Source organism: Pelophylax lessonae, assembly GCF_965119305.1.
Source record: "Pelophylax lessonae genome assembly, chromosome: 6".
NCBI lineage: Eukaryota > Metazoa > Chordata > Amphibia > Anura > Ranidae > Pelophylax > Pelophylax lessonae.
The window spans coordinates 22452277-22476617 of record NC_138773.1 but is presented as its reverse complement, the minus strand read 5'-3'; the positions used below and the strand labels follow the sequence as shown (position 1 = coordinate 22476617).

General features: G+C 44.9%; 1 protein-coding gene across 1 annotated transcript; it reads left to right on the top strand.

Annotated features, from left to right (window-relative positions):
* Positions 1-234: 234 nt before the first annotated feature.
* On the top strand, positions 235-24086 carry LOC309557641 (microfibril-associated glycoprotein 4-like; the record flags this gene model as incomplete). Its single annotated transcript, XM_082260432.1, has 5 exons — positions 235-240; positions 3603-3687; positions 10770-10933; positions 16618-16714; positions 23860-24086. The coding sequence occupies 5 exons, from the start codon at positions 235-237 to the stop codon at positions 24084-24086; spliced, it is 579 nt and encodes a 192-aa protein (XP_082116558.1).
* Between the last annotated feature and the right edge of the window lie 255 nt (positions 24087-24341).

The window sequence follows — 24341 nt, the reverse complement described above, 5'->3', positions numbered from 1 at the left end:
TTTTGCTTCATATATTTACCCCCAGCTGAGCTCAGCAAAGGACACCCAGGCCAAGGTCCAGCTCCTATCTTTTAGAATTGCAGTAATAATGATAAATATTGGATTTTTCTCTAATATTTCTTCCGCCTTGGCTCAGATTCTGAGGATGAAACCATTCTAACACATGTGATTGAGAAGCACAGATATAAATACCTCCCGCACCTAACTAGCGATAATATACTGGGAAGCTGAACGATGCAGGTGAGTTCAACAAATCCTACTGGGTGGGGATGAAGGGGGGTGGATGTAGGACCCTCTGTAATAAATGGCAATTAATTCATCCTCAGCAGGACAGAGACTCCCCTAGGAGGGGAGGATAGTCCTCTGTAGCCAGGACGGGGTGTCCAAAAGACAACCTTTGAGATCTGAATGCCATTATATGACCTCAGGAATCTACACTCACCGGCCACTTTATTAGGTACCGCTGTTCAATTGCTTGGTAACACAAATGGCTAATCAGCCAATCACATTGCAGCAACTCAATGCATTTAGGCATCTAGACGTGGTGAAGACAACTTGATGAAGTTCAAACCGAGCATCAGAATGGGGAAGAAACGGGGTTTAAGTGACTTTGGACGTGGCATGGTTGTTGATGCCAGACAGGCTGGTCTGAGTATTTCTGGAATTTTCATGCACAGCCATCTCTCGGGGTTACAGAGAATGGTGGGAAAAAGAGAAAATATCCAGTGAGGGGCAGTTGTGTGGAGGAAAATGCCTTGATGATGTTAGAGGAGAATGGGCAGACTGGTTCCAGATGATAGAAAGGTAGCAGTAACTCAAAAACCCGCTCGTTACATCCAAAGTAGTGATCGACCGATATCGTTTTTTTAATACCGATACCGATATTTTGGTCATCTGATATCGGTATCAGCCGATATCGGCCGATATTTTCAGACATGTAAAAATGTTTTTATTTATTTTATAAAGGTACTCCTTGTGGTACTCCTTGTCTAAAAGACCCCAAACCCCTCCTCGGCACTGAAAAGCATTCAAAACGTCAAGTTTGGCTGTTTTGAATGCTGTCAGTTTTTTTAACTTGGCGCCGAGTACCCGGACGTGATGTCATGACATCACTTCCGGGTTTTTTACATGGAGGGAGGGACGGGAGACCCGGGCGAGCCGCGGAAGGCGGCGGGAGGGGGGGGGACGTCCCCTCCCACTCCTTGTAATGACAGCCGAGCAGCTTCTCAGCATCGGTTGTCATTACAAGTCAGCTGACCGTCAGCTATGGACACCGGTACCGGGTGACGCTTCTAGCTGCAGGAATCACCCCGGTACATGCGTTTTCCTGAAATATCGGTAACCTCAGGGGCCGATTCCGATATATCGGGGAAAGTGCATATCGGTGTTGCCGATAATCGGTCGATCCCTAAACTAAAGTATGCAGAATACCATCTCTAAATGCACAACACATCAAACTTTGAAACAGAGGGGCTACAGTAGCAGAAGACCATACCAGGTGCCACTCCTGTCAGCTAAGAACAGGAAAGAGGCTACAATTCGAACAGCCCAAAACTGGACAATAGAAGATTGGAAAAACGTTGGCTGGTCTGATGAGTCTCCATTTCAGCTGCGACATTCAGATGGTAGGTTCAGAATTTGACGTAAACAACATGAAAGCATGGATCTATCCTGCCTTGTATCAATGGTTCAGGCTTCTGGTGGTGGTGTAATGGTGTGGGGGATATTTTCTTGGCACACTTTGGGCCCCTTAGTTCCAATTGAGCATCGTTTAAATGCCACAGCCTGAGTATTGTTGCTGACCATGTCCATCCCTTTATGACTACAGTGTCCCCATCTTCTGATGGCTTCTTCCAGCAGGATAATGCACCATGTCACAAAGCTCCAATCATCTCACCACTGGTTTCTTCACCATGACAATGAGGTCACTGTCCTCCAATGGCCTCCACACTCACCACATCTCACCCAATAGAGCACCTTTGGGATGTGGTGGAACGGCAGATTGGCATCATGGATGAGAAGCCAACAAATCTGCTCCAACTGCGTGATGCTATCATGTGAAGATGGACCAAAATCTCTGAGGAACGTTTCCAACACCTTGTTGTATCTATGCCATAAAGAATGAAGGCAGTTCTGAAGGCAAAAGGGGGTCCAACCCAGTACTAGCAAGGTGTCCCTAATAAAGTGGTCAGTGAGTGTATATCTTCTATGGAAATAAGAGCATTTCAGTTTTTGGCAGCAAAGGAGCAACATATACAAACCAGGTTTGGTCTCTCTCTGCATATTCTAGCAATACTTTAATGAATTCCCACCAGCGAAAACAATAGAAAGTTACCATCACTCAGCTAAAATTGTCACATATTCATTCATGGAACTTCAAATTTGTCAGATAAATCCAACGCGTTTCAGAACCTCACTGGGCCCTTCAATTTGAAGCAGGGCAGGTGATCCCCACTTGAACTAATCCCCCACAGCTCCCTAAAAGTGGTATTTTTAATACCCATGTGCATGAGGCCTTACAGCGGTGGTCAGAATGCCCCACTTAGGGACAGCCAAAACATTTTTGTTGTCACACAGTGGGCTCTGTCAAGTGACCTTGACCCCAGAACCGTGCAGGCGCCATGAAATGGGAGGTCAAACAGCCACAGCTCAAGGAACCTCTGTCAATGACTGGAGGATCTGTGAGTGAGAATTTCTGCATACATTATGAGCAGGGTCAGATTTGCCATCAGGCTTAGTAGGCTTCTGCCTATAGGTGATAAAAGACAGTGTGTTAGGAACACTCCCTGTGTACATTAAAGTGAGCAGGCGTGAACTGGTCTTTTGCTCATTTTTGGCTAATAGGCGTTCGCCTATGTGCAAGCATGTTGGCTAATAGGCGTTAGCCTATGCGCATGCATATTTGCCAAAACGCGCATGCGCGATATGCGTGGCCCCGCGCACGTTAGTGCGTGCACACGCACGTTGACCCCTGGCGTTTTGGCATCAAGGAGGGCCTATGTAAAGACAACCGGTGTATCTGCACTTTGCTGTCTTGTCTGAAGCTCCTCCTGTGATTCCTGATCCTGAGACCTGCTTATTCTGCCTGATTCCTGTTGACCTCCCGGCTTGTCCCTCACCTTGCTTGTCTGCTGCCCGCCCTGACCTTGGCTTGTCCTGTGACCATTCTTCTGCCGACCCCTGTCTGTTTGTCTACCATTGAACCCGGATCTGTTCATCCCCAGGCGGGGCAACCCAGAGGACCGCAACCTGGTGTCATATCTGCAGCGAAGTCCATCCTCTCCATCAGAGGCTCTGGTGAAAACAGGTTGGCATTTGGGTGAGCCTGGGTCTACTGCCTGGGTGACTCATCTATGTTCCGTCCCTCAGAAGGTCTCGGGGCTACCCTCTGCACGTCAGGCTTGCCGCTTGAACCCTATCACAGTGATAGAATGTTCCTGCATAGTTATGAGCCACACAATTATTCCCATGAAAAGTAAAAACCTATAACATAATTACTTATAAACGTGTATATAAAGTGTCACAATACATTAGTGCAAGTAGATCAGACTATGTAAGAAGAAAACTTAAAGGACACTAATGATTATTCCTCTATCACTCAGTCCCGATCCTTGGACCTTGGTTTGTTCATTTTGACCTGCTTGGCTCCTGTTATTGCTCTCCAATCACCTCTCAACCAGAAGCAGAGTAAGTGTTACATTTTCTCTGTTATTTTATTTTAAAATATGTCAAATATTATTTCATGTACTGGTATATGATACTTCCATATACACTATATTGTCAAAAGTATTGGGACGCCTGCCTTTACACGCACATGAACTTTAGTAGTATCTCAGTCTTAGTCCGTAGGGTTCAATATTGAGTTGGCCAACCCTTTGCAGCTATAACAGCTTCAACTCTTCTGGGAAGGCTGTCCACAAGGTTTAGGAGTGTGTCACTATCACTGACCACCAATGCTCCTTACATTGGTGGTCAGGGGGCCAACTCAATATTGAACCCAACGGACTAAAACTGGGATGCCATTAAAGTTCATGTGTGTGTAAGGGCAGGTGTCCCAATACTTTTGGTAATATAGTATATAGTACCTGTACGGCGGTTCGCGGGATGCCGATCCACAGGGCCGGGCACCCACAATCGTTCCCCACTGAGAGAGAAGGACAGTCTGCTGTTGTAAACACAGCTGACCGTTCTTCTCTCAGGAATGAACACAGAGCACCTGTGTTCCTCCTATTTAAGATCACAGGTCTCTGTGTTGATTCCAAAAGTCCCTCCCCCATACAGTTAGAAAACACTCCCCTAGGCTCACACTTAACTCTTTGATCGTCCCTGGGTTAGCCCCTTCCCTGCCAGTGACATTATTACAGTAACAGTGCATATTTGTAGAACTGTAGTAATGTCACTGGTCCCCCCAAAAGTGTCACAAATGTCAGTTAGGGGTCTGATCTGTCCGCCGCAATGTCGCAGTCCTGCTAAAAATCACAGATCCCCACCATTAATAGTAAAAAAATGAAAATAAATAAAAATGACATAAATCTTTCCCGTAGTTTGTAGACGTGATAACTTTTGCGAAAACCAATCAAAATACACTTATTGGGATTTTTTTTACCAAAAAATATGTAGCAGAAAACACGTTGGCCTAAAAGGATGAAAAAATTAGATTTTTACATTTTTTTTTTTGGGAAGGTTTTATAGCAGAAAGTAAAAAATATTGTTCTTTTTTTTTCAGAATTGTTGCTCTTTTTTTGTTTATAGCGCAATAAATAAAAATCGCACAGGTGATCAAATACCACCAAAAGAAAGCTCTGTTTGTGGGAAAAAAAGGACATCAATTTTATTTAGGTACAGTGTCGCACGACCGCACAATTGCCTGTTAAATTAACGCAGTGCCGAATCATAAATAAATGGCCTGGTTATTAAAGGGGCAAATCCTTCTGGTCCAGAAGTGTTTAATGGCATTCCAGTCTTAGTCCGTAGGGTTCAATATTGAGTTGGCCCACCCTTTGCAGCTATAACAGCTTCAACTCTTCTGGGAAGGCTGTCCACAAGGTTTAGGAGTGTGACTATGGGAATGTTTGACCATTCCTCCAGAAGCGCATTTGTGAGGTCAGGCACTGATGTTGAATGGGAAGGCCTGGCTCGCAGTCTCTGCTCCAATTCATCCCAAAAGTGTTCTGTTGGGTTGAGGTCAGGACTCTGTGCAGGCCAGTCAAGTTCCTACACCCAAAACTTGCTTATCCATGTCTTTATGGACCTTGCTTTGTGCACTGGTCCAAATCATTTGGTGGAGGGGGGATTATGGTGTGGAGTTGTTTTTCAGGGGTTGAGCTAGGCCCCTTAGTTTCAGTGATGGGAAATCCTAATACCAAGAAATTTTGGACAAATTCATGCTCCCAACTTTGTGGAAACAGTTTGGGGATGGCCCCTTCCTGTTCCAACATGACTGCACAACAGTGCACAAAGCAAGGTCCATAAAGACATGGATGAGCGGGTTTGGGGTGGAGGAACTTGACTGACCGGTACAGAGTCCTGACCTCGACCCCATAGAATACCTTAGGGATGAATTAGAGACTGTGAGCCAGGCCTTTCGTACAACATCATTGCCTGACCTTACAAATGAGCTTCTGGAAGAATGGTCAAACATTCCCATAGACACACTCCTGAACCTTGTGGACAGCCTTCCCAGAAGATTTGAAGCTATTATAGCTGCAAAGGGTGGGCCAACTCAATATTGAACCCTACTGACTAAGACTGGGATGTCAATAAAGTTAATGTGTGTGTAAAGGCCGGCGTCCCAATACCTTTTGGTAATATAGTGTATATTTGTGAAAAAGTAGTGGGTTATGAGATCTAAATGCTTATGTTTACTCTTCTTCCAACAATTACATTGATATTAATTTGTGTTCATCATCATTTCTGAAACCTTCCTCTTTTGACCTAAGAGTAGCTTGATGTAGGTAGTTTTTTTTTTTTTTTTTTAATCCTGACCAATAGAAATAAATAAATTCCATACCACTTTACATTGCTATTTTGTATATTTCAACTTATAGAAAGATTACCATATAGAATTCAAACTTCAAAATGTAAAAGTTAAAATGTACATAATGCTGCGCTCTCATGCAAATAGGAGGAATGAAGGTCCAAAATATAGTAGAATTTTGTAGAATTAGCAGTTAAATTATAACTTTTTTTTTTTTACAAATTTGGATTTTATTCCAAATTCATCTTATGTTCAGAAGGATGGCCGGAGGGTTAAAGTGCATACCGAAGATCCTTGGGTGAGGTGTGGCCCCTGTGAGGTGAGGCCCAGATCAGTATGGGTGTCGGGAGAAGGGATGAGTGAATCTGCTTGGATTTGATTTTCCGGATCTGCTTGGGTTTAAATCTTGCTCAAAGCTCAAAATGTACAAACTTTGCAGCAAACTCTATTTAAGTCAATGGGTGGTCAAATCATATATTACATAGTTACATAGTTACATAGTAGGTGAGGTTGAATAAAGACAATAGTCCATCTAGTTCAACCTGTGTAGGTGTGTGTGGCTGTAATCATCTCCCATACCCCTGAATGTTCTGATCCTTGAGATGTAAGTCTAAGAGTCTTTTGAAAGCCACCATTCTACCCGCAGAAACCACCTCTTGTGGTAGAGAATTCCACAATCTTGTTGCCCTAACAGTAAAGAACCCCCTGCGTTGCCTGAGGTTAAAACGCTTCTCCTCTAATCGCATTGTATGCCCTCGAGTCCTCATGCAATCCCTTCGAATGAACAGCTTTTTTTCTAAGCTGGGATCCCCATTAAGATATTTATAAATTGCTATCATGTCCCCCCTCAGACGTCTCTTCTCCAGGGAGAATAAATCGAGCGATTGTAGACGCTCTTCATAGTCAAGGTCCTCCAATCCCCTAATTAGTTTAGTTGCCCTTCTCTGGACTCTCTCCAGCTCCAACACATCCCTCCTGAGGACTGGCGACCAGAACTGGACAGAATACTCCAGATGCGGTCGGACCAGAGTTTTATAAAGTGGAAGGATTATGGTCTTATCTCTGGAATGCATCCCTTTCTTTATGCATGCTAATATTCTGTTGGCTTTGGAAGCTGCCGCTTGACATTGCATGCTGTTTCCTAATCTATCATCAACCAAGACTCCCAGATCCTTCTCCATTTTTGATTCCCCCAAGGGCTCCCCTCCTAACGTGTATTGTGTTTTTATGTTTTTAGTCCCCAAGTGCAAAACCTTACACTTCTCCACGTTAAACCTCATTTGCCATGTCGTTGCCCACTCTGTTATTTTGTCCAGGTCATTCTGTAGGATATCTGCTTCATGTTGTGAAGTTATTGCCCTGCCCAATTTTGTGTCATCTGCAAAAACTGATATCGAACTACTGATCCCGACCTCAATGTTGTTTATGAATAAATTGAACAAGGTTGGTCCCAAGACTGAGCCTTGGGGGACCCCGCTTACCACCTCAGACCAGTCTGAGTATGCGCTGTTTATTACTACCCTTTGGACACGCCTTTTTAGCCAGTTCCGTATCCAAGAGCAAACCCTGCTATCGATACCTGCAGACCTTATTTTATAAATTAAGCGCTTGTGGGGAACTGTATCGAACGCCTTAGCGAAATCCAAGTACACCACATCCACTGGTCTCCCCCTATCTAGCTCACAGCTCACCTCCTCGTAGAATGTTAGGAGATTGGTTTGACAAGAACGCCCATTTGTAAACCCGTGCTGATTACTGCTGATGATGTTGTTGTCCTTAGCAAACTCTACGATATAGTCCCTTATCATCCCCTCCAGAAGTTTACATACTACTGATGTCAAACTGACAGGCCTATAATTTCCCGGGATATGCCTCTGGCCCTTTTTGAATATTGGAATCACGTTAGCTTTCTTCCAATCCCCTGGTACATCTCCTGTCCTAATACTGTCAGCAAAGATCAGGAACAGTGGTCTCGATATAACTTTACTGAGTTCCTTGAGTACTCTCGGATGTATGCCATCCGGGCCTGGTGATTTGTTTGTGTTAAGTTTATCCAGCCTTTCCCTGATTTCCCCCTCTGTTAGCCATGGTGGCAAGTCCTGTTTATTACTACTAACCATACAGTCATGGTCAGTGTACCCCTCCTTTTCCTGTGTAAAGACTGACGAGAAAAAAGCATTTAGCACGGTTGCTTTTTCAGTGTCCTCTGTAACCATCCTCCCATCATTGTTAATTATGTGTGCAATATGCTCTGCCTTAGTTTTTTTGCTGTTGATATATTTAAAGAATTTCTTTGGGTTTTTTTTACTATCCTCTGCTATTTGTCTCTCAAAGTTGATTTTAGCCATCTTGATTTCTTGTTTACTTTTCTTATTTGCCTCCTTGTATTGCTCGAAAGCCGATACTGTGCCCTCTGATTTATACTTCTTGAAGGCCAATTTTTTCCCCCTAATAAGTTTTTTGACGCTACAGTTTAGCCAGCCAGGTTTGGCTTTGTCTCTTCTAAATTTATTTCCCATAGGAATGCACTGCAAGATGCCTTTGCCTAATATGTTCCTAAAGCATTCCCATTTTTCCACTGTGTTCAGGGATCCCAGGGTTTGGTCCCAGTTTACCCTTTCCATCATTGAGTACAATCTTGGAAAGTTTGCCCTTTTGAAGTTTAGGGTTCTTATGTTCCCCACTTGTTATATTGTTATTTACACTAAATGTGATCATCCTGTGATCGCTAGAGCCCAGGTTGTCCTGGACTCCTACCTCCGAGATTATGTCTGGGTCAGTAGTGAGCAATAGATCCAGGACTGCGTTTTCTCCGGTAGGGGAATCCACCAACTGTGACATGTAATTATCCAGTAAGGTTTCCGTGAATAGGCGGGCCTTCTGTGAGTGTGCAGTCCCCTCTTCCCAGTCAATGTCGGGGTAATTGAAGTCCCCCAATACGATGACTGATCCCAATTTTGCCACTTTACCCATTAGTGCTAAAAATTCCAGCTCTACCTCCTCCCCTTGGTTAGGTGGCCTATAGCAAACCCCCACAATTACTTTCCCCTTTTCTCCTTCCCTATGGAGTTCAACCCACACAGATTCTAAATCCATGCTCATCATATTATAAAATCATAAAATCATATTATTCAAAAATGGCCATTTGTAAGATTAATAAGCTAATTATTATATTATTATTAAAAAAAGTATAGAAAGCTAGGCACTGCCATGGGGGCATGTATCAATGCCAAAACTAAAATAAATAACAGAATTTTCAGCTTTCTTCTCTATAGAAGTAGGGACACCACACCAATGGTCAGAGAGTCTACAGTATTTTTTTTTATTAGATAATCCACAGATTTCTGGTGCTAGGATTATACTATATAAATGCATCTAATATTACAGGTATGGAAAGCTAGGCACTGCCATGGGGGCATTTATCAATGCCAAAAGTAAAATATGTAAATAACAGAATTTTCAGCTTTCTTCTCTATAGAAAGGACCAATTATGTAAGAAGTAGTAAGGGCACCACACCAATGGTAAGAGAGTCCAAAGTATTTTTTTTTTTATTAGATAATCCACAGACTTCGGGTGCCAGGATTATACTATATACATGCATCTAGTATTACAATCCATTCAAGTCCAGTCATATCTAAGGTTACAGAGTAGTTAAAGTGATTTTAAATTATTACTTCGTAAGACAACCCATTCAGTTTAAAATAGATAGGAAATGCACTCATTTTTTGTATAGTTATAAAAAAAAAACATTATAAATACTTTTTCCTTTTTTTTTTATAAGTGATCACATTCCCTCTGTTCTCAGCTACATAAGAGTTGGGGGGGGGAGGAGGAGAGAGAAGCAGCAACATACTAAACTTCCCAGTGAATGGCTGTGAAGCGGGGGCGTGTCAGGACAAGTCTGATCATTGGAGGAGAGCATACTGAGTTCCCAGTACAGTAAAGCTAGAGAACTGACCATGGTGTCCTCCCCTGTCTAGTGTGCTCTGTTTTTCATAGGAAAGCAGAGGGACTGGCCGGAACACCAGGGATTTCACATATAGGAAGCAATACAAAGAGAACAGGAGACTTTCTCATACAAGTACAAGTGCTGGGGTAACAAACACTTTAAGCCCTGATGAATGGGGAATGTCTAAATCCTCATAACATGTTGACTTTCTTTTTCTACTAATCATCTAAGAAAATACTATTTTGGATTCTGTGACCATTGGTCTGGCACCCTTACTGCTTCTTACATAGTTGAATTTTTCTCTAGGCCCCCCTCTCTTTTACCACTTCCTTACCAGGCTATAGCCGAAAGACGGCTACAGAGCGGCTCTGTTCTTCTGGGAGGGTGTCCATGGGCTTCCTCCTGGAAACACACCCCTCGTGTGCCCCCTGAGATGCGCATTTGGCGCGCTCTGTTTTCGCTGTGTTATTTGGACATAGCTGATCACAGATCGTGGTAAAGGGCTAATCACAGCAGCTCTTTACCACGTGATGAGCTGTGTCCAGCTTCCACAGTCCTGGATAATAGAGATGGTCTTCCACAGCCCTGGATAATAGAGATGGTCTTCCACAGCCCTGGATAATACCAATGGGAGCACCACTTTTTCCTTTGTAGAAAAGGCCTGGGTTATACATTCCTTTAAAATGACTGGCTTCTGTGACACAGATGACCATATATGCTCTTCATTCTAGGTTGTTATTTCTGGTGGTAAACCCAAATCTTAGGCCTAAATATGACCTCATTTTTAGATTGTGCACCTAATAGAGACAGAGAACTCTTACTTCATATTTTTGTCCTTCCAGTTAACAGTTGTCAGATAGATGCCACCTGCTTCCCTCTTGACTGCAAGGATGTTTATGACGATGATTTTACCTCGGATGGCGTATATTGGATATACCCCAATGGATGTACTTTCAGTCCAGTCGAAGTCTACTGTGACATGACCACTCCAAACGGACCATGGACAGTAAGTGATGGGAGCAGTGTAGAGATCTTTAAAGCACCTTTATTAACCCCCCTTGGTTTGCATTATGGGTTTTACTCTCCTTTATTAATGTCTGTCCACCCTAAAGCTGAAATCTCTTAAATCTTTAGCTTTGTTGAGAGCATACAATGTTATAGACGACTACGCGGGTACCATAACTACTTTTGCTTAGTTTCAGAAATGATCTTTCTTATCTTTTGAAGGCCTCATGCACACTGCTGCTTCTAAACTCCAGTTTTTGTAGGCTTTGGCAATTCATTTCTTTTTCCTACCCCTGAACTTCCCTCTACGTTATTTTATGTGGCCATGCACAGCAGTTTAGTAGCAGGGGAGCTTAGAGTACATTTTCCGAATACCCTAAAATCGCATTCAGGAGAAGGAATTTTAACTACAAAAAATGCTTAATGCTGCTAAACGTGTGTAAGTGCTACTATGCATTTATTAATTTCAATGGCCGGAGTAAATTAAAATTCTGCCCACTGAAATAAACGCCCAAACACCAAATGCTGCTAAACTCATCTAAACTGGTTTGAAACATCGCAGCTTAGGTGAGTTTTTAATCCTGATTTCCTCCTGTCCGGAGAAACAGCTTTACAATAAACCAGTGTGTATGAGGCCTTAGAAGGTTAAAAAGTTCTGTCATGTGACCATGCGTGTCTTCTTCCTGATAGTGGGGGGTGGAGTTACAGGATGCTGTGCAGACACGCCGTGTGCCTGTATTCCACAGTCTGTCTGAGGCAAGATGCTGGCTGTGCTTGAGCAGTGGGTATATTCAAGATGCAGACTGTGATTAGAAGGGGGTGTGTGTTCAAGAAGCAGGCTGTGATTAGAAGGGGGGGTGTTCAAGAGGCAGGATGTGATTGGGAGGGGGTGTATACCAGTTGCAGGCTGTGATTGGGAGGGGGTGTGCGTCAGAGGCAGGCTGTTATTGGGAGGAGATACGTGCCAGAGGCAGGCTGTGATTGGGAGGGGGTGTGTGCCAAAGGCAGGCTGTGATTGGGAGGGGGTGTGTGCCAAAGGCAGGCTCTGATTGGGAGGGGGTGTGTGCCAGAGGCAGGCTGTTATTGGGAGGAGATACGTGCCAGAGGCAGGCTGTGATTGGGAGGGGGTGTGCGTCAGAGGCAGGCTGTTATTGGGAGGAGATACGTGCCAGAGGCAGGCTGTGATTGGGAGGCGGTGTGTGCCAAAGTCAGGCTGTGATTGGGAGGGGGTGTGTGCCAGAGGCAGGCTTCGATTGTGACGGTGTGTGTGCCAGAGGCAGGCTTTGATTGGAAGGGGGTGTGTGTCAGAGCCAGGATGTGATTGGGAGGAGGTGTGTGCCAAAGGCAGGCTGTGATTGGGAGGGGGGTGTGCCAGAGGCAGGCTTTGATTGGAAGGGGGTGTGTGTCAGAGCCAGAATGTGATTGGGAGGGGGTGTGTGCCAAAGGCAGGCTGTGATTGGGAGGGGGGTGTGCCAGAGGCAGGCTTTGATTGGAAGGGGGTGTGTGTCAGAGCCAGGATGTGATTGGGAGGAGGTGTGTTGAAGGGCCAGGCTGTGATTGGGAGGAAATGTGTGCCAGAGGCAGGCTGTGATTGGAGGGGGTGTGTTCAAGAGCCAGGATGTGATTGGGAGGAGGTGTGTGCCAGAGGCAGGATATGATTGGGAGGGGGTGTGTTCAAGAGCCAGGATGTGATTGGGAGGAGGTGTGTGCCAGAGGCAGGATATGATTGGGAGGGTGTGTACACCAGTGGCAGACTGTAATTGGGAGGAGGTGTGTGCCAGAGGCAGGCTGCGATTGGGAGGGGGTGTGTGCCAGAGCCAGGCTTAGATTGGGAGGGTGTGTGTGCCAGAGGCAGGCTTTGATTGGAAGGGGATGTGTTTAAGAGGCAGGATGTGATTGGAAGGGGATTTGGCGGGTGGTTTCTGAACAAACTAACCATTACAGGCATGCTGTAGGTCTGCACAGTGTCCTGTACCCCTGTATGGCCAGCCAAGGGATGAAAACTGACCACGCTAACACAAATCAGCTTCTGTGCTTTATGTGGTCAGTTTAGAACAAGGAAGAAAGGTCACTGGCAGGATCAGCCAGGTACTCCAGATGGAAGTAGTACATGAAAATGATAGAAACTATGACCTAAAAAATACACATATGTAAACACACATAGAAGTACATATTATGGGTAGCATAACATAGGGTAACATAAACTTTAACCACTTTGCCTCCAAGACAATTTTTTATTTTATTTTATCACACACGGTAAAATCAGCATTAGCTAGAAGATGACTTAGAACCCACAAACATTGTATATGTTCTCAAAGCAGGGGCCCTGAAGAATAAAATAGTAGTGACCACTGCAATTTATTATGTTGCATTATATCCGTGTAGCTGTTAATCAAACACATATTTTCAAGAAAAAACGTGCACTTAAATTAATTTTAGCAGCCCCCAAACACAATAAAATACACATTTTTTTTGCTATCACAAAGGGGGCTAACAAGCCCCCCATTTTTATAGTATAGGCAGGTGACAGATACTCTTTATGGAGATATCAGGGGTCTAATAGACTCCAAATGCCCTCAACTTCAGCTAATCAAGTTTATACTGTGCTTGATTAGCTGCATCCTTGGCTACAACAGCTGGGGAATAACAGCATCCCTGTTGCTTCGGGGATCATTAGGTCCATAGTCAGATTAGTGTGAGTTTAAATTGCTTGTCCAGCCAAAATGTTTAGATAAGGAATGTTGGTGTTGGTCCCCTTCTCTTACCATTGTTGCCAAGGGAGAAGTAAGTGCAAATCTTAAACTTTAGGGTTGTCATGAGACCAACAAGTGAGGGGAAATCTATTGGGCCCACCAATAGAGGGAATATTCTTCCATTTCCTGTTGTGCCTCCAAGACAGGAAGTGAAGGGAAATGGCTCTAGCAAGACAGACAGCAAAAAAGAAAAAAAAAAAAAAAAAACTAAAAAGTTTACCTTCCTTGACTTGATCCAAAACTAAAAAGAAAAGTTTTTTCTATATGTATACAGTATATGGATGGTAATGGTAACCCAAGCAGTTATCCAATATTTGAAGCAATGCTCAAGTAGTTGTAACTATAACCATGATCCTAATTACAACTTTTACCACTAGCTCTCCGGAAGATTTTACCCCCTCTCATGACCAGGCTATTTTTTTATATTTGGCACTGCGCTACATTAATTCCCGGACCGCCCACCGCATATTTACTGCGGCAGGCTGGCCCTCCCGCGTGAACTGACGTAGGTATACATCGGTCGCGCGCCTGCAGCTAGGGGGCGCGCGCGCGCCCCCCTCAGCAACGAGGGCTCCAATGCACGGGGCAGGCGGCTCCGATTGCCGCCTGACACTCGCGATCGCTCCCCGCTGAGAGAGAAGGACGGTAGGATGTTGTAAACACAGCTGACCATTCTTCTCTCTGGAATGATCACATCCCTCTATATAGGATCACATGTCTCTATGGTCATTTCACAAGCCCCTCCCTCCACACAGTTAGAAACACTCCCCTAGGCTCACATTTAACCCTTTGATCACCCCTGGGTTAACCCTTTCCCTGCCAGTGTCATTATTACAGTAACAGTGCATATTATTTAGCACTGATTACTGTAGTAATGTCACTGGTCCCCCCAAAAAGTGTCAAAAATGTCAGTTAGGGGTCCGATCTGTCCGCCCCAATGTCGCAGTCCCGCAAAAAATCCCAGATCGCCGCCATTACTAGTAAAAAAAAAAAAAAACAATAAAAATTACATAAATCTTTCCTGTAGGTAGTAGACGAGATAACTTTTGTGCAAACCAATCAAAAATACGCTTATTGCGATTTTTTTTTTTTTTTTTTTTTTTACCAAAAATATGTAGCAGAAAACAAATTGGCCAAAAATTTTAAAAAAATTTAGATTTTTTTTTTTTTTTTTTTGAGAACGTTATATAGCAGAAAGTAAAAAATATTGATCAAATACCACCAAAAGAAAGCTCTATTTGTGGGGAAAAAAGGACATCAATTTTTTTTGGGTACAGCGTCGCGGGACCGTGCAATTGTCCGTTAAAGTAACGCTGTGCCAAATCGCAAAATATGGCCTGGTTATTAAAAGAGGAAGTAAACCCTCCTCTGCAACTTTTACCTATAGGTGATCCTATATTAAGGCTTACCTATAGGTACTGTAAATATCATGTACCGTTTAGGAGATATTTACCTTACATGCAGCCAGTGACGTCACTGGCGCATGCGCTCTGAAGGAGCGGCCGCTGGTGCCGTTTCCTTCAGAGCCCCGTGCTGTGACCGTCGGCTCCCGCGCGCGTGCGCGGGAGTGACGTCACCGTGGCTCCGGCCAATCAGATGGCCGGATGCCGCGATCCCGGAAGACGGGCGACTGGACATGTCGCCCGTCATACAGGTAAGCGGGCGACACGGCGGGGGCTCGTTCTAAGGTAAGTATTTCATAATGAGCTAGTATGCGGTGCATACTAGCTCATTATGTGTTTCTCTTTCAGGTTGCAAAGAAAAAAAAAAAATTTTATGGGTTTGAAAATTTTGCGTGGTCATGCAATGCTGTAAAAAAATATAATTTTTTCACACAAATACAGCCACCATCTTTTGTTGGTATTTGATCCCCGCTGGGTTTTTTAACTTTTGTTATATAAGCGGAAAAGGACTGGAAATTTAAAAAAAAAAAAAACAATATTTTTTACTTTCTGCTATCAAAAATATCCAATGAAAAGTGTAAAAAAAAATCGAATTTCTTCACAAATGTAGGCCAAAATGTAATCTGCTACATCTTTTTTTTTAAATATCCCAATAAGTTAAAGCGTAACTCCACTTTTGTTGAGAAAAAAACATTCCCCTCTGGGTGATCTCTGCACATTACAAGAATTTTAACAAATTTGTTGCAGATCCCTAACTTTTGTTATTCTGAAGAAATCATTGTTTGTTCCTCTGTGCTGAGTGGGTCTAATGGGAGGGGTTTCATAATTATCTATCAGCTTTGGCAGCTGCAGGGCTCTAATGAGGAAATCTGCTGGGCCTGCATCCCTTTAGACGTGTTCCTATTGGGAGTATCTCACAAAAAATGACATTTTTGTTGCAGGGGATGCCAGAAATCTGACTTGTGTGCCTAATCAATGCTTTGTGCATTCTCTGTGTGCTGTTTTTAGTAAGTGGTGTGCCAGTCTTTATCCCCTGATTTACAGAGAAACAAAAACTGGAACATCCCTGCTGTCAGGACAGAGCTCTATGTTGTTTACATTCACAGAGCTCTGTCCTGTCATCCTCCTCTTCGCCGATCAACAAGTCCAAGCCGGCAATCATTGGCCGGGACCCACTGATCAGCTGAGTAATCACAGAACAGCCGGAGTGGCGCATGTGCACGTGCGCGCCCCCGTGCCCAATAGAGCTAGATAACGTATTAGATACATGATCCAGCGCAACTCCATTGCGAGGCGGTCGGCAAGTGGTTAATCCTCCCTCTAATTCTAAATGCAACCATTTATAAAATATAATCAGTACAATCCACCAAAAATAATTTCTATTACACGTTTTTTGTCGCTAGTTTTGTTTTAATATTTGCATTGATTGTATCTGTGAAATGACACAAACACACCAGGTTATAGGAAATAATGTTGGATCCAAGCATGTTGTACCATGGTCCAGTAATGTGAAGCTTCTTCTTCTCCAGGTATTTCAGAAAAGGTTTAACGGAAGTGAGAATTTCTATCGAGGCTGGGAAGACTACAAGTCCGGATTTGGGCAAGCTGATTCAGAATATTGGTGGGGTAAGGCTTTAATTTTCCACCTTCCTGAATACTGCAAAGTTTTTCCATTAAGAGCACTTCTGCAATAAAAATCTGGCAGTTGATCGAACCCGACACTGCTGAACTAATAAAAATTTTGGGGCCATTCTGTCCTGGCTATATGTAACACTTATGTGCCATTGGCTCCCACTGCTGTCAATCACACCCAGTGAGCCAATGAGCAATGAGCTACGGCTCTATGGGGTTGATTTACTAAAGGCAAATAGACTGTGCGCTTTGTAAAATGTAGTTGCCCTCTGCAGGTGCAGTTGCTCCAGAGCTTAGTAAATTAAGCTTTACCTCTGGACACATAAAGCAGGGCTCCAGAACGAGTGAGCACCAGTGTCCTCATAGCAAGCGGCTTGCTATTGGGGGCACTGGTCAAGAGGGAGGTGGCAGGAGCACCGGCAGGGGGCCCCAGAAGAAGAGGTTTGGGGCTGCTGTAGGCAAAACCATTACATTTAAAAAAAAAAAAACGGAACCTTTAATACCACTTTAACCACTTGCCGACTGCCCGCCACATATATACTGCGGCAGGCTGGCTCAGCTGCGCGAATCGACGTACGAAGTTCAGTGATGTTGGGCCCTGTTTCCAGTGATTCAAAACTAGTGCGTCAGAATATGCCCGTCTCTGCCAATGATGCACTTTGTCCTTAGATTTTCCCCTTCCACAAACGTAGTGTTGGAATTTGACCCCCCTTACAAGAGACTGCCTTTACCCTCTCTTATTTCGTTTGGCCTGCCTCTAATTTCCCCTCCCCCCCTTTTTTTTTTATTTTATTTTTATTTTACCCTCCTCTTATCCTCCTTCCTCTCACCTACCTGCCCTTACCTTCCTAGTCCCTCCCTCTTCCGTTCCTGCTGGGTGCACACTTGCCACCGGGCAGGCCCGGTAGGCAAGCACCCCTTGTCCTATCCACACACCCGGAGTCTGGTTCCTAATAAACTTGACAACTCACTCTTCCCTGTTCCTGGGTTCACCCTAGGAATTGTCCCAACCGCCCTGACGTTCTCCATTCCAGGTCTCCTCGCTCCTCTTAGAGTCAGTTCACACTGGGGCGACACGACTCCTTACTACTTCGGGGGCGACTTGTGCATTACAATGCACCACGACTTCGGAGCGACTTGCAGGGACTTTACATAATGGAAGTCTATGCAAGTCGCTCCGAGGTCACCCCGATGTAGTACAGGACCCTTTTTCTAAGTCGGAGCGACTTGTGTCGCTCCTATTAGAACGGGTCCTGTAGTGGTCAATGGACCGCGATGGTGCGCGACTTGTCAGACTGACAAGTCGCCTGACAAGTCGCGCTAGTGTGAACCGGCTCTTAGCCTTCCCTTCCTTTCTTTCTACCTTCTATACAGACAAGTTCTAGCTCCTTTCCCAGGGAATTTTTTTTTTTTCTCAGAGTGATGGCAGGCTCGGGCTTGGCTCTTTTCTTGGGAGCTTGGTCTTCACATTTATTTTAGCCCTTGTTGGTCATCATGACTATTTTACAATTTTTGTTGTCATCTTTTGTCCACATCAGGTCCTTACTAGATATCCATATACAGTGGGTACGGAAAGTATTCAGACCCCCTTACATTTTTCACTCTTTGTTATATTGCAGCCATTTGCTAAAATCATTTAAGTTCATTCTTCTTCCTCATGAATGTACACATAGCACCCCATACTGACAGAAAAACACAGAATTGTTGACATTGTTGCAGATTTATTAAAAAAGAAAAACTGAAATATCACATGGTCCTAAGTATTCAGACCCTTTGCTGTGACACTCATATATTTAACTCAGGTGCTTTCCATTTCTTCTGATCATCCTTGAGATGGTTCTACACCTTCATTTGAGTCCGGCTGTGTTTGATTATACTGATTGGACTTGATTAGGAAAGCCACACACCTGTCTATATAAGACCTTCCAGATCACAATGCATGTCAGAGCAAATGAGAATCATGAGGTCAAAGGAACTGCCTGAAGAGCTCAGAGACAGAATTGTGGCAAGGCACAGATCTGGCCAAGGTTACAAAAAGATTTCTGCTGCACTTAAGGTTCCTAAGAGCACAGTGGCCTCCATAATCCTCAAATGGAAGACGTTTGGGACGACCAGAACCCTTCCTAGAGCTGGCCGTCCGGCCAAACTGAGCTATCGGGGGAGAAGAGCCTTGGTGAGAGAGGTAAAGAAGAACCCAAAGATCACTGTGGCTGAGCTCCAGAGATGCAGTCAGGAGATGGGAGAAAGTTGTAGAAAGTCATCCATCACTGCAGCCCTCCACCAGTCGGGGCTTTATGACAGAGTGGCCCTACGGAAGCCTCTCCTCAGTGTAAGACACATGAAAGCCTGCATGGAGTTTGCTAAAAAACACCTGAAGGACTCCAAGATGGTGAGAAATAAGATTCTCTGGTCTGATGAGACCAAAATAGAACTTTTTGGCCTTAATTCTAAGTGGTATGTGTGGAGAAAACCAGGCACTGCTCATCACCTGTCCAATACAGTCCCAACAGTGAAGCATGGTGGTGGCAGCATCATGCTGTGGGGGTGTTTTTCAGCTGCAGGGACAGGACGACTGGTTGCAATCGAGGGAAAGATGAATGCGGCCAAGTACAGCGATATCCTGGACAAAAACCTTCTCCAGAGTGCTCTGGACCTCAGACTGGGCCGAAGGTTTACCTTCCAACAAGACAATGACCCTAAGCACACAGCTAAAATAAGGAAGGAGTGGCTTCACAACAACTCCGTGACTGTTCTTGAATGGCCCAGCCAGAGCCCTGACTTAAACCCAATTGAGCATCTCTGGAGAGACCTAAAAATGGCTGTCCACCAACGTTTACCATCCAACCTGACAGAACTGGAGAGGATCTGCAAGGAGGAATGGCAGAGGATCCCCAAATCCAGGTGTGAAAGACTTGTTGCATCTTTCCCAAAAAGACTCCTGGCTGTATTAGATCAAAAGGGGGCTTCTACTAAATACTGAGCAAAGGGTCTGAATACTTAGGACCATGTGATATTTCAGTTTTTCTTTTTTAATAAATCCGCAACAATGTCAACAATTCTGTGTTTTTCTGTCAGTATGGGGTGCTATGTGTACATTCATGAGGAAGAAGAATGAACTTAAATGATTTTAGCAAATGGCTGCAATATAACAAAGAGTGAAAAATTTAAGGGGGTCTGAATACTTTCCGTACCCACTGTATCTCATGCTGGATAGTTGTCCTCTGTTAGATCTGTTTTCTTTTTGAACATATGCTTTGTTACGCCTGTATTCTACTGCTGTTTGTATATTTTTATACCTCAATAACATTGTTTGAAAAAAACAAAAAAAAAACTAGTGGGAATAGTCCACTATACCATGGTAGACTCAGCTGGGATTCTTTCATATCTGGATGAAGAACTGGAGCTTTTAAGATTTTGGTTGAATATTAGACATCCCAAACATGTGAAAATAATTGAACAATGGTAAATATAATGGGGTAAAGGTTGGGCATACAGTCTTGGGTGAACAGAAGAACCATTAGAAAGAAAAAATGATCAGGGTATATTAGGAGACGTAGAGAGATCTCACACATTTCGCTGTGAAGAACCAGATGTTTCAAGGCATCTCTTTCTTGATGACTTCTATCATTAGTACTCCGAGAGGTCAGAAAAAGTTGTTACTGTGTCTTGCCAAGAAATCAGTGCTGGTGGTTGATGAATGCACAGGATGTCCCTAGATCTTCAAGGAATTTGAGAAGAACTGAGCGCTCATGTAGCACCCTCCCAGGTCAGGTGCTAGAAGTGAGGAAAATTTAGTTCTTGGCTCCGCTGTTAGAAGTGGAGACTCTTCATCTTCTCTTCTCTCCTTCCTTCTTGTCTTCTCCCCCTGCTCCCGCTTTCCTTCCCTGTCACCCGCCCCCACCTTTTCCCTTGCCTTACCGGGTGCTACCTCGCTGTTTGGCTGGCCCAATCAGTCCGCACCTTTCTACTACCCAACTCACCTTACTCAGGATCTCCCCTTCTCTAGACACCTCTCCCTCCCCGTGCCTGGGCCCGTAGAGCCCAGAGCATGGGCACATGCTATGTCAGGTCCCTCTCGTGTAGTTTGTCCTTTTAAGGGCTCATTTGGCATTTATGGTATCCTTATCCCTCTTAAAAATTCCTTGATGATTCCGTCTCGCCAAGGAGCCATAAGATCGCCCCTAAAGTCACAGGAACAGTCAAGGCAAAACTCAGAGGGGATCTTCCTGGGAGAATTCAGGCAGAGTCTAGCTGAAGCTGAGAGGAGTTCTTCAGACTGCCTGGCAGTGGCGGTCGGCTTGTTAGGGGCGCAGGGGCGCCGCCCCCCCATCCGTCCGGCCCCCTAATCTACATGCAGGGGCTCCGGACGCATGGAGTTCAATGGGGATTTATTTTTTTTCATCACCTGATTAGAGCCAGAGGCTCTTATAGGGCGATGCAAAGGGTGGACCCGGGGAGCAGAGCAGTGCATCCCGAGCCCACCCGTTGTGTGACAATAGCGAATGAAAATTTGTTATTGTCACACCGATCCTCCTCCTGGCCAATCAGAAAGCATGTCCGATACGCGCTTCCTGATTGGCCGCAAGGCAAACCCCATGCCATTGGCCGAGGAGGAGGAGGGACCGGAAGGACTGGCGGAGACGTGCTGGTACCGAGGACGGAGAAGAAGCCGTTCGGGGGACTGAGGAGGAGCCGATCGCCGCCGCTGCTGCCTGGGTCACAGTGATTAGGCCTTCGAGAATTCTCATGAGATGAGAAGTCTGGGATTGTCCCAGACTTGCTGCCAGGGTTGTTCCTTAGAGAATAGAAGGGCTCTGTGGTAAAACTGTGTGCCACTGTTTGTGGAGAGAAACTCTGCTTTATCTTGCATAGCTGCTTTAGGATAGTGTCCTCTTTCAAGTTGTTTAGTTCTGGGCATCCAAAAGCTTTTCCCAATCCCTATCCCAGTTCTACAAAAACAATAAAATCAACAAAAAAGACACTACCTGTCTTATTACTTTCTGAGGACTGAGTGAGTTTGGGTGCATCTGGCTGAAAAAAAACCTGTGCCTGGCTGCTTGCTTCCAAAAGGGATCAGAACCTGGGATCAAGTCAGCAGACCAATCCCGTCTGTCCGCTACACTCATATTTATGTGCAATCAAGCAGGCTGGGAAACCTCAGCTGTATGCAATGTTAGCAGCACCCAGCTTGTCTAGCAGGGGTAGCAGTGCTCTTCAGTGTTACAAGGTTTCTCTGCCTAAACCTGGAACGGTACTGGGGTATGCACCATCAAAATCTGTGGTTGGGATATCCCTGAGGTTTCTCATAATTTCCTCTTTTCTTCATAGTAGTGAAGGTGACAGTTTACATCTCTTGTGTATCTGTAGATTGTTCGCATGGGCACAGGGCTCAGTGTACCCAGTGTACCCAATGGCTGGTTTTCCCAGTAAAGTGTTAAATATGCCCCTTACCTTGTTGGGGAGATCCTCATACTTTGTCACTTCTGCTAGTTCCCTGATGCCAACATTGTTCTACCTGTTCCAATTTTCTTGGTCCACCAATATATACAGGGTACCTCATTTGGCTTCTGCCAACTTCTTATTGTGCTCCTGAAGCTCCTGATGGCCCCTTTTGGCCCTGATCCAAACAAGTAAGTGGAAGAGATCTGACTATGTGGCTGACATCTTCTTCTTTATTGACCATTCTAGACCTTGTAGCATACCTACTAGCTTGTGTTTCATGGGCAGCCCTCTTACCAGTGCCAACATGCCAAATCCTTGGATTTTCCTGGTGTCTTGGATGAATCAAAAGCCATATGAAGAGGCGAGGGAGAAGCGGTGTGGGGATTTCAATCAATGACCTTTCCCAGGGGTCCTCAGATTCAGCAGCTAGGTATTATTCGATGGACACAATAAAAATTAGGGATTGAAGACAATCACCTTAGAACTGGTTGCAAAAAGGTATTATTCGATGGAGCCTGAAGAGGTTGTCTTCACAGGTTACTGCCACAAGGTTTTCCGCTCAGTTTTTTGTGGACAGCAGATGCAGTCCACTAATGACTGTGAGGTATAGAGGTATATCAGGGCTTTTGCTAGATCTTGTCCTAAGCACGTTTGTTAAATGAGTAAAACGAAACCAGGGACCAAATTAGAAACACAGGAAGCAGGGGCGTAACTACAGGGGTTGCAGGGGTTGCAATTGCAACCGGGCCCCATGCCCCAGGGGACCTGTGCGACTCCCCTGTACACCTTGATAGGAGGGGCGGTGGGGGCAGCATGTAGAGAAATCACAGTCCTTCTTTTTCCTCCTGTAGCTGAAGGAGGAAAATGGAGGAGATTGGTTCCTCTGTATGCTGCCCCCGCCACTCCTCCTATCCAGTTTACTTGTGTTCTGCTGTCTCTGGGCCCCTGTGTGCTCCCCTGGTCCCCCCCCCCCCCACTGTGCTGCTCCCCCCCCACTGTGCTCCCTCCCCCATCTCCTGCCGGCTGCTGCAGGGGATGTGTCACAAAAGAGAACCAGGAAGGGGTCAGTAAATATGTAATTTATCAGCTCCTTATTTTTCTGAATGGACAGAGTCATAGTCAGTGACATTGTAAAGAAATAAAATAAAATGATAAAAAATACAATTAAAATACCAAAAATATAAAAACTACTGACACCAGTGGGCGAACTTCCAGGATCGCAAAGGTCACAATTGCGACCAAGCCCTGACATTCCACCACCGTGGGGTGGCCATAAGTTGGCAGAAAGGGGGTCCACTGCAGAACGTGTGAAAGGGTCCCGCTGCGGGACCATAATAAAGGGCCCAACAACAAGAGTAAAGGCCCCCAGGATCAGTGGGAAGAGCCCCAGGCTTTAAGGAAAGGGCCCCGGCAAGGGGTCCGGGGGGGCCCCTCATAGTTTCTTGCACCGGGCCCTGAAGGTTCTAGTTACGCCTCTGACAGGAAGTAAGAACATATAATGGTATTACAATAAGGACTGAAGAACACAGGATAAACCAGCAATCAGCAAGGTATATAATATGTGAATCTAAGCATGTAGTACAAACACGTCTGAGCTTATGCATCTGGCAGATGTTGGGGTTATAGTGAAAAAATGCAACTTGCGTAAAACTGTAACTGTAACTGTTTCAATACATCTCCATCATTTTCTGTCACAGGTCTGGAGAACATCCACCGCCTCACCTCTCAGAGGTCCTACCGCCTGCGCATCGACCTCAAAGATTTTGACAATGACTCCCGTTTTGTGATCTACAACAGTTTCTCTGTCTCTGCTGAGTCAGACAGCTACAGACTATATATTGCTGGCTTTCAAGAAGGAGATCCATCCAGGCGTATTGGTGAGAGAGATACGACAGACAGACAGACAGACAGACAGATACTGTAGATTTTTTTGTAGGTTTTTTTAGTGGTTTGTGGATGTATAGACAGAATGGTTGATAGATATATGCAGGGCCGCCATCGGGGGGGGGGGGGGGGGTACAGCCCACACAGATGTAGGGGGCCCAGGCATCCCGAGGGGCCCTGCCCATCGGAATGCCCCGGGCTCCAAGTTGGCACCTCCCCTTTTCTTCTTTTCCTCCGCTACACTGACAACTAGTCCCAACTCCGGCTGGTGCCACCCACTGCACTGGCTCCTGAC